Raw genomic sequence first — 11,304 nt, 5'->3', positions numbered from 1 at the left:
CTGGGTAGCTAATATTGGATTGAAAAAGTCCGTGTGCTTGTTTTTTTGTGGGAGAGCATAGGGATGTGATTTGTGGATGCATAGGGGCTGGTGTGCAGATGGCATTTGTGTCCATAAAAATTTAACATCACAATGGTGTTTTAACAAGAAATGATTTCCAAGTTACCACCAAGTGTGGGTTTTTTTAGTCACTGTAAGCCAAATCCACCATTGAAGCACAATATTGTTTGTGAAGACCAGTGGCGATTAAGGCGCCAGGCTAGAAACCAGGACACCATGAGTTTTAGTCCCACCTTAGACATGAAAGGCATCTGGGTGGCTTTAGGCCAGTCCTGTTCTTTTAGCCCAACTCACTTCTCAAGGTTGCTGTCATGGAGAAAATAGGAGGAGGAGGAGGAAGAGGAGTGGGGAAGGAATATTAAGCATGTTTGCCACCTTGGGTTATTTATGAATAATAATAGAGTCAGGACATAAGCAAACAATAAAGAGCGAAAGCCAAGGGAAGAAAACTTGAAAATACAGTATTTATTCATTCCCTCCCTACCCCTGAAGACCTTTTACAAGCTTTTATTGTCTCACTCATTTTTCTTTTTCTTTTTGAGCATTCACATTTCTGTTCTTTATAGCATATTCCAGTATTTACTAAGACTGTGACTCTAATTAACTGTGGTGGCAAGTCACTGTTTGTGTCTCTGCTACTGAAAGTGAACTGTGGGGTCATTCCATCAGCTTACATTCTGTGGGTTAATAGCATGGAACATTACATATTTCTAGTATTTGGAGTGGTGTCTTCTAGAAGAGTTGGCACACTTGTTTTCGAAGCTGCCTGCACTTGTGATCATGAACCAACAACACTTCTGCTAAAACCCCCATATACCTTTTGGAACAATTGTGCTAAGCCTCTCAAAGAACCCATTTTCTGGCGTGCCCATTTCTAATGCTTTGCATAATATGCCAAACCAGACTCTGCCATAAGGATGTCTGTTTGAGTAGTGATTTAAGAACAGTTATAATTAGTTACCTACTCACCCAATCATTAAAGTTTCATTAAAGCCACAACTAAAATATCAGCGTAGCACAGACTGCTATGCTTGAATTTAAACTGCTTGCTTGCTATCTACAGCACATAGTTCAAAGGGATTGTTTCATGTATGTTTAACAAATTGTTATGTACTAAGGGTTTACTTTTGAGGATTGAAGTTTAGTGGAAAACATTAGCAATGAACTACTTAAAATATTTAGCCCAAAGAGATTTCTGGCTTTATTCCAGGCACACAATTTATTCACAAGGCAACTGACCAGGCACACAATTTATTCACAAAGCAACTGAGTAATATTAAGAATGTTCGTTATTATAGGATGTAAGCATGCCATATTTTTTTTCATACTGTGGGCATGAAATGGCTGGGAAAAATGCAAGTTATAAGGTTGTTAATAGACACCAAGTCTGAGTCTTAGAGAATTATTGCAATATAATAATATATTTGGATTTCTTATAACATCAAATTGTATCTCCCTTCCTGTCTGGCAGTTCTCTTGTTTGCTGTTATAAAATCCTGCTCAAGAGGAAGCTCAACCTTTATGCTTGTTTTTCTAGTGATTGTGTCACCCACATTGTGGCTGAGAATAATTCCTACTCTGAAATCCTGGGATGGCTGCATAAACGCAAGGTGGAGGACAGCTCAAGATTTAGGATTCTTGATGTCAGGTGGTTGACAGCCTGCATGGAGGTGGGAAGACCAGTGGATTCGGAGAAATATCAGCTTCCTGTAAGTCAAATGGAACAATGTGAAAGCAATGGGATGGGAAGAGCATCAAACTGGAAATTGAAAGACAGGTTAGGACTGATAGATGGTTAGGCTGGATGGCTCAGGTCTAGGCTGATTGCATTGACTCTAAATGGATTAAAACCTCAATAATTTGCTTGCCATAGGCAAATGCACAATACATTTTGTCAAAACATGGCTTTAGAATGTCTTCCTTTGGAGAAAACCCTTCCAAGAAATACAAAACAGACCCAAAATTAATAATAATTACTACTTATGATTACACAAGGTTAATAATCACACCATTGACTTTGATATATCCTTCCCTGCTGTTTTAATTTTCCTGCTGCCCAACTGAGATAACCTGCAGTATATTAAACAGTGGAAGGTGACTATTTTGTTCATGCCTGTTAACCTCTCTTAGGCTTCTGGTTGGCCACTGGGACAAAGAGAAGATAGGACTAAATGGACTTTGGATGGATTAGAGGCAGCATAAATGCAAAAAAGTCTTTACTGAATACTTTTCTTTAGTTCAGTCTTTTTGTACATAGGATTGGATGATTAAGAGGTAGTGATATAGTTGCAATGGTTTTTCTAATGTGTTAAATGTTCTCAGAGAAGAACAAAATAATGTTTTAGTTTTGTTGTATGCTACCCAGAGTCACTTGCCTTGAGGTGGACGGCTGTATAAATCAGATAGATAAATAAATCTCACAATGTTTCTGTTATCATTAATTAGGACTGCCAGATCTGTGCTGCAAAAATCCAGATGTAATTTTTGGTCATCTAGAAACAAAGAAAGTTATAACTAGAAGCCAGTATGGGTTTGTTAAAAACAGATCTTGCCAAACCACTCTTATTTTATTCTTTGACAAAGTGACTTAATTAGTAGACCAGTGAAATGCTGTGGACATAATATAGTTAGACTTCAGCAAGGCATTTGACAAAGTAGACCACAATCTACTTCTTAGTAAACTAGAAAAAGTGGCATAGACATCATCACCACCAGATGGATTTGTAATTGGCTTAATGGTACCACATCTACATGAAGGGAAGTAAGCAGTGAGGTACCACAAGGTTCCTATCTCAGGCCCAATACTTTTCAATATCTTCATTATGACTTAGATGAGGGAATAGAAGGGGAACTCATTAAATTTGCAGATGACACTAAGCTGGCAGGAATAGCCAACACCCCAGAAAGACAAGCTCAGGATCCAAAAAGATCTTGACAGACTTGAACAATGGGCCCTATCCAACAACATGAAATTTAATGTGGAGAAAAGCAAGGTTTTACATCTAGGTAGGAAAAACCAAAGGTAGAAGTACAGATTAAGTGAAACTTGGCTCAACTGTGAGAGGGACCTTGGAGTGCTAGTAAAGGTAAAGGTAAAGGTTCCCCCGCACATGCGTGCTAGTCGTTTCCGACTCTAGGGACCGGTGCTCATCTCCGTTTCAAAGCCGAAAAGCCAGCGCTTGTCCGAGGACGTCTCCGTGGTCATGTGGCCGGCATGACTAGACGCCAAAGGCGCATGGAACGCTGTTACCTTCCCACCGTAGTGGTCCCTATTTTTCTACTTGCATTTTTACGTGCTTTTGAACTGCTAGGTTGGCAGAAGCTGGGACAAGTAACAGGCGCTCACTCTGCTACGCGGCACTCAGGATTTGACCCGCCAAACTGCCGACCTTCTAGTGGTGCTAGTGGATGATAAATATGAGCCAGCAGTGTGTGACAGCAGCCCCAAAAGCGAATGTAATCCTTGGTTGTATAAAGAGGCAGAGAATCAAAATCATGTGAAGTATTAGTACCGCTTTATAAATCCTTAGTAAGACCAGGGCTTTTTTTGTCATAGAACACCCAGAGCAGAGTTCCGGCACCTTTTTTGGATGGAGCCTTGTAGGGTAGGCAAGGCGGGTTGTATGACGTGTGAGTTCCAGCACCTTTTTCTTTTACAAAAAAAGCACTGAGTAAGACTACACCTGGAATACTGCATTTAGTTTTGGCCACCACATTAAAAAAAGATGTAGAGACTTTGGAAAAAGTGCAAAGAAGAGCAACAAAGATGATTAAAGGCCTGGAGACAAAAATATATGAAGAACGGTTGCAGGAATTGTGTATGGCTAGTTTAGAGAAAAGAAGGACTAGGGGTGACATGATAGCAGTATTCCAGTATTTGAGAGGCTGCCACAAAGAAGATGGTGTCAACTTATTTTCCAAAGCACCAGAGGGCAGGACAAGCAACAATGGTTAGAAACTAATGAAGGAGAGATGCAACCTGCAATTAAGGAGAAATTTCCCAACAGTGAGAACAATTAACCTGTGGAACAGCTTGCCTTCAGAGGTTGTAGGTGCATCATCACTGGAGGTTTTTAAGAAAAGACCAGACAGCCACCTGTCTGGTATCATATAGGGTCTTCTGCTTGAGCAGGGCGTTGTACTAGAAGACCTCCAAGGTCCCTTCCAGTTCTATTCTGATCTTGAAATCTGGATTTTGCAGGAGGTGACATTTGTAGAGATGTTGGTCTGTACAACCTGATGCAAATATAAGAATATCTGAAATTTCGACTTCCGCTGGCGGCGCGGCGCTGAAGACAGCCTCCCCTGGCTGCCCGCGGCTCAGCTGTTTGTTTTTTTGCCTGAAACAGCGCCGATCAGCTGTTCGGGCGAAATTGAAGCCCCCTCCTCGGGAGAAGAGGAGGGGGTGAGGCCCCAGGTAGGGGTAGAGTTCTCCGAGGCCGCCTGAGCTTTGAGCTTGGGCGGCTGAAGGATCGAACTCCCCCGAAGCCTGGGTTGCTCCCAGCTGGCCGTCGTCTCTGCTCCGAACTTCCTGGAGCAGAGCCAGGCGTCTGCGAACCAGCCCTGCCTGATGAAAGGACTATGATTTAAAGGAGCAGGCAGAGCGGTACAAGAGGAAAAGGTGAAGAGGACTATTTTACTGTACTCTCTAACTTGTTGGACTTTTTAAACTTTAATTGAAAGTGCGTCATAATTGAGGATTAAAAGATGGCGGCTAAACCTCCCTCTAAAACTCTTCGGAGTGGAGGATCCTCGCCGGTGCAACAATCATCACTACAGGCATTGCACCCTCCTGAAGTGCTGACATCGAAGGATTTGCGAGATGCCTTGGATAAACATGCCCAGGTACTTTTGGAATCAATTAATCAATCAATTGCTGATAAATTTGCACAGATGGAGGAGAAATTGGAGAAATTTGAGGAAAGAATGGAAGAGAGGATGGAACAGAAGTACAGCGTGATGAAGGTAGACATTTTGACTTCAGTGCATAAAGTGGCGGAATGTGTGGAAGATTTAGATGAAAAAGTGGATGATTTGGCTCAAAGGAATGCTATACTAGAAGTAAAAGCACGGGAGAATGAAATTGAAAGAGGCAAGTTGGAAAGGGAGTTAAGCCATGCCCAATATTACCAGATGCAGTTTGCTGTCAGAATTAGAGGCTTAAAAGAGAATGTTAAAGAAGATTTAAAGCAGCTGATCTCTGAGGCTCTCGAAGGGGTATTGAACCAGCCAGCATCTGAAATAAGAGCAGCTATGGATAAAGTGTTTCGGGTGAATTCATGGATTGCCAGACAGAGAAAGTTGCCTAGAGATGTGGTGGTTTATTTTGCAAAAAGAGAAATTAGAGATCAAGTTATACAAGCTGCCTATGATGTTAAGGTTGTGATTGCTGAACAAGAAGTCTTGGTTTTAAAAGAAATTCCTCCAAGGATTTTAAGGGGAAGAAAGGACTATACATTTCTTGTGCAAGAGCTCAAGCAAAGAGATATAAGGTTCAGATGGGAGATTCCAGAGGGGCTGATGGTGATGTATGAAGGTAAAAGGTATAGGCTGACTACTGTGAAACAAGCACGTGATTTCTACAATAATGTCTTAAAAGCAACCTCATTAACGCTCTTGGAAGCTGGAAAGGGATCTGGAGAAGAAGAACAACAAGAGGAGGAAACAGAGGAAAATGGTGCTGGAGGAGATCAAGCTACAATCTCTTTGGATGATCCTAGAGAGCAAAGAGTGACGCGTGCTGCTTTAAAACGAGCAAAGAAAATAAAAGAACAAGATCAGCAAAAGTCTTCAGATTCTTCACATCGCATTCATAGCCAAGCTGTGGGAGGAGCACGGCCTAAAGTAACCAGTCCTATCAAAGCTGTGGTCCAAGAGCTTTTCGAGGATATACATGGCAACTAAATTTTTAACCTGGAATGTTAATGGACTAAACTCACCGCAGAAGAGGAAGAAAGTTTTTCAATATTTAAAACAATTTAAGATAGATGTTATATGCCTGCAAGAAACGCATATTAGAGTTTTGGATCAAAAGTATTTATTGAACTCGAGGCTGGGTACGCAATTTGTTGCTTCTGCAGAGAATAAGAAAAATGGAGTGGTTGTTTATGTTAAAAGTGCCTTAACAGCGGACCTAATTGAAGCAGATAAGCATGGAAGATATGTTATGATCGAGCTGTTGTTTGAAGGTAAAAAGACGCTTTTAGTTGGATTATATGCTCCAAATCAACAACAAGCTGACTTTTTTAGTTTACTTCATACAAAGCTTACCCAGTTGGATTATAAATCCTTTATTTTTATGGGGGACTGGAATGGAGTTATGGATGTACAGTTGGATAAGGCTGGAGCCTTTAAACGCATTCCAAGTCACGCTAGACTGCCTAAATCTTTTTTTGAAATGAAGGATGACCTGGAATTGCGAGATATTTGGCGTGAGAGACATTTGCGGGAGAAGGATTATACATTTTATTCTGATAGACACCAATCTTTTTCGAGGATTGATTTTATTTTGTTGACTAATGATCTTCTTTTGAGAACTAAAAAGGTGAAAATCTGCGCAAGAATTATCTCTGATCACAGTCCAGTGTGGTTGGAGATTGATAAGGAAAGAGGAGATAGACGCTCATGGCGCGTAAATGAGAATTTGTTTAGAAATCAGAGAAATGTGGAAGAATGCAAACAGCGGATGAAGGATTTTTTTGAGATGAATATGAATAAGGGTACCTCTATGGATATGGTTTGGGATGCTAGCAAGGCCTATATGAGAGGGGTGTTGATATATATGAATAATAGACATAGACGTGCAGTGGAAACTAGAAGGAAAGAACTGGAGAATGAAATAAAGGAAAAAGAAAAGGCTTTGATTTTGAACCCAGAGGAGGTGAAGATCAAGGAGGCTATTAGACTGTTACGAGGACAATTTGATAAATTAATGGCTGATCAAGTGGCGACCAATCTGCGGTTTGCTAGGCATAATACTTTTTGCAATGCTAATAAGCCAGGCAGATGGTTGGCTTATAGACTGAGGAAAAAACAAAGGGCATCTAATATAGATAAGATTGAGCATAAAGGAAGGGTTGTGTATCAACAGAATCTTATTAAGGATGCCTTTGTGGATTTTTATTCGAAATTATATACTAAAGAGGACATTAATGCAAAAGATATTGATACGTATTTGGAGAAGGCTAGCATCCCGGTTCTTACGCAAGTACAAAAAGAGGGGATTAACCAACTGATTACAGAAGAAGAAATTTTTACAGCTATTAAGGAACTGAAGGTGGATAAAGCACCAGGCACTGATGGCTTGACTGCGGCCTATTATAAAAACTTACAATTAGAGATGATAAAACCGTTAAAGGAACTGTTCCAGACAATCCAGAGGGGGGGAAAGGTGCCCCCGTCTTGGAGAACAGCTTTTATCTCTTTGATTCCGAAGGAAGACCAGGATGCTACTTTAGTTAAAAATTACAGACCGATATCGCTTTTAAATACAGATTATAAGATATTTGCTAAGGTTTTGGCTAATAGACTGATGAGGGTTCTGCAACAGGTGATTCATGGGGACCAAACGGGGTTTATTAGTGGAAGACAAATGAAAACCAATGTGAGACATATAGTTGATGTGTTAGAGTTTTTGGAAAGGCACAACCAGATCTCTGCTGCGCTAATCTTTTTAGATGCTGAAAAGGCTTTTGATCAATTGAACTGGCAATTTTTGTTGAAAGTTTTAGACAAAATGGATTTTGGGGAAAAATTTTTACAACCGATTAGGGCATTATACCAAAAACAAACTGCCCGAATTATAGTTAACAATAGTTTGACAACAGTATGTAATATTGAGAAGGGCACAAGGCAAGGCTGTCCGCTATCGCCCTTGTTATTTATATTAACATTAGAGATACTATTGGTTAAGATTCGGAATTCGGAAAAAATTAAGGGGATACAAGTTGGAGATCAGGATTACAGATTGAGAGCATTTGCAGATGATCTGGTTGTTACAGTGACCCAGCCAGAGAACTCTGTTGTGGACCTGATGGAGATAATAACACAATATGGGAAGGTTTCTGGATTTAAAGTAAATATACAGAAAACTAAAATTTTGGCTAGAAATATGACAGTTTCGCAGAAGGCTCTCTTAGAAGGATTAACTGGATTTGAGATTGTTAAAAGGGTTAAATATTTGGGGGTGATTTTGTCGCCCTCTAATACAAAGCTATATAAAAATAATTATGAAAAGTTATGGGGGAAAATTCAAAAAGAACTGGAGAGTTGGGAAAAATTGCAATTGTCTTTGTTGGGACGGATTGCAGCAGTGAAAATGAATGTCCTGCCCAAATTTTTATTCTTATTTCAAATGATACCGATTCTTAAGAAAGACTCTAACTTGGAGGAATGGCAGCGTGGTATCAATAAATTTGTGTGGGCAGGGAAAAAGCCACGAGTTAAACTTAAGATTATGCAGGATACTCGTGAGAGAGGTGGCCTTAAAATGCCTAATTTTAAATTATATTATGAAGCTGCTGCACTAGTAGGAATAAGTGATTGGATTAATTTGACACAATCGAGGTTATTAAATCTTGAGGGCCATGATCTGTTGTTTGGCTGGCATGCATATTTGTTGTATGATAAGAAGGTAGATACTGTGTTTAGGATGCATATTTTAAGACAGGCATTGCTGAGAGTTTGGAAGAAGTATAGACATAAGTTAAGCAGCAAGATACCATTGTGGGCAATCCCAAAACACGCAATAGAAAATATACATGCTGGTTTCAAACATGATGAGACTACTTACAAGGAAATTTTAAGTTTGGAAAGGAATATTTGGTGCTTGAAATCATATAGTTTCTTGCGAGAAGAGAAGGTTGTTCAGACTTGGTTTCAATATATTCAGTTACAGGCCAGGTGGAAAGAAGACCAAAAAAATGGATTTGCAACGACTGATGAAAATTTGATAAAGCAAATTAGAAATCAAGGACCAGCACATATTAAACGGATATATCTTGCATTGATAGAGATCGATTCAGAAACAGAGCTTGTTAAGGATTGTATGATAAAGTGGGCCCAAAACATTCAGGAAGTTATTACAATGGACACGTGGGAAAAGATCTGGGTGAGGAATGTAAAATTCACTCAAGCTCAAAGTTTAAGAGAGAACTTTTACAAAATGTTTTATAGATGGCATCTAGATCCTAAAAAGCTTGCAAGTATGTATCCGAATTATCAGCCTAAATGTTGGAGGTGTGGTGATGAAGAGGCAACATATTTTCACATATGGTGGACATGTAAAAAGGTCAAGGCTTTTTGGATAAAAGTCTGGTGGAATATGCAGAAGATTTTTAAACGGAGGATAAAGTTTTGTCCGCAATTTTTTTTGTTGGGAATAATTGTTGACGCTACAGTTGTGGACTTTAAGTTGATGTTGAATTTAGTTACGGCAGCAAGACTTTTGATAGGTCAATATTGGAAGAAAGAGGAACTGCCGACTATACAAGAGTGGATTTTAAAGGTTTCCGACTTGGCAGAGATGGCGAAGATTTCGGCCTATTTGAAAGATTACTCGCAAGAACATTATATTATGGAATGGAGAAAATGGATTGAGTTTATCCAGAATAAGTATAGGGTCAAGAAGTTTTATCTAGCATTTGAATAAGTCTTCTTTCGTTTTCTTTTTTCTTTTTTTATTTTGTCTTCTATATATATTTAATAATGCTAAGTTTTGTTTGATCCTATATAAGTTAGAGAGTGATGGATTTTAGAATTTATAGTTGTTAGTATATGGTTGTTTATGATTGCCTTTTTATATATATATACCTTGTATTTAGCTCTGGGAAGTCCGGGGGGGGAGGGGGGTTAGGGGGAGGTGGGGGGGGAGGAGGGAGGGGGGGAGGGGGGGGAAGGGGGGAGGTAGGGAGGGGAGGTAGGGAGGGGGAAGGGGGTTTTTTAAAGGAAAACTGTATTTTTAAAACTTTTCAATAAAAAAAAAAAAAGAATATCTGAAATTTCTTCAGGCTGTTGTATTGTACAATTCAGCACAGTACGTTTGCACTCTGGGTGCATTAAGGCAATTAAAGAACTAATGACTGAATTTTGAATGAGTCTGAAAAATGGTTCTACTGTATTCAATCGTACAGCAAGAATCTAAAATACTCCACCAGGTGGCGCTATTGTTCAGAATGTTGCACAGGAATTATATTTTTAGCCATTATTGTCATTGGATTTGTTGAAGAAAAGGATTAAAAAAGGGTTAAAAAATATCATTAACCTACAAAGGACAAAGCAGTACTGTTTAGACTTGTTAATACTTAGGCATAAAGTAGGGACTAGATACAATGCCTGACTTGGAGGCAGGTATCAACTTCAAAATGAATTTTGCAACATAAGAAACAACAAATGAACTGTGTGTTTGAAAGTACACCAATCAAGAGTAAAATATCCACCATAATTAACTAATGTGACATGTATTAACATGCCAAACCTGTAATGTATTGGGCCTTTTACTTGAGCTGTTTCCATGTGTCTTTGAATGCTACTTGAGATTGCTTAATCAGGGAGTCTGTGTAATGGTTGTAGGCTGCCCAGAAATGCAGTCTCCAGGAGAACCATTGGTTGGCTCTGGGCCAAACCTATTCGCCGCCTAGTGGCCAGCTGTATAAGTAGCTGCATAGAAGCCTTGGTTACTAGTTCTGTTCCTGTTCTACAATAAAGCAATGTTCCTGTTTGAACTCTCTCGTCTTGCCTCCTGCTTGCAAGAAACCCAGTACACAACAAAACCAATACTACTAGAATTAGTATTAGTAGTACTACTAAGAGTTATCAGTTTCTGCCAGCAGTTTTTCTCAATTATTTTACATGCACCCATAAATGTAAACTAGAGGCCAGAAATTTGGTGTCTTATTATGATCCAGCATCTGGATTCTAGCACTTGTCTTCATTCTTGCCCATTCCCACCAGTTCTTAATGGTTACTCCAATTCTATTTTAGTCTCACATCTTTCCCTTTCACATGCTCCTTTTTCCCCTCTGAAAACCTTTTTTTTTACTATTTTCAGGGTAGGTTCTCCTGGTTGTTTGTTTGTTGGTCTACTTAGTCCAGGGGTAGGCAACCTTGGCTCTTTTATGACTCATGGACTTCAACTCCCAGAATTCCTGAGCCAGCTATTCTGGGAGTTGAAGTCCATGAGTCATAAAAGAGCCAAGGTTGCTTACCCCTGACCTAGTCAGTTAATTGCTGAGTTAATTGCTGACT

The 11,304-nt window shown here is 39.6% G+C and overlaps 1 protein-coding gene across 1 annotated transcript in view; it reads left to right on the top strand.

The window, feature by feature from the left end:
* Positions 1-1,413: 1,413 nt before the first annotated feature.
* Positions 1,414-11,304, top strand: part of DNTT (DNA nucleotidylexotransferase) — a gene marked incomplete at both ends in the record, with an annotated part of 205,688 nt that continues 195,797 nt past the window's right edge. Inside the window, 2 exons of the mRNA XM_081328589.1 lie at positions 1,414-1,427; positions 1,532-1,769. Coding sequence (XP_081184715.1) covers positions 1,414-1,427; positions 1,532-1,769 — 252 coding nt within the window. The remainder of the gene's footprint in view (positions 1,428-1,531; positions 1,770-11,304) is intronic.

Source organism: Vipera berus (assembly GCF_964194415.1).
Source record: "Vipera berus genome assembly, chromosome: 5".
Classification (NCBI taxonomy): domain Eukaryota; kingdom Metazoa; phylum Chordata; class Lepidosauria; order Squamata; family Viperidae; genus Vipera; species Vipera berus.
Note: the sequence above shows the minus strand (reverse complement) of the source record. Positions and strands in the feature narration are given on the sequence as shown.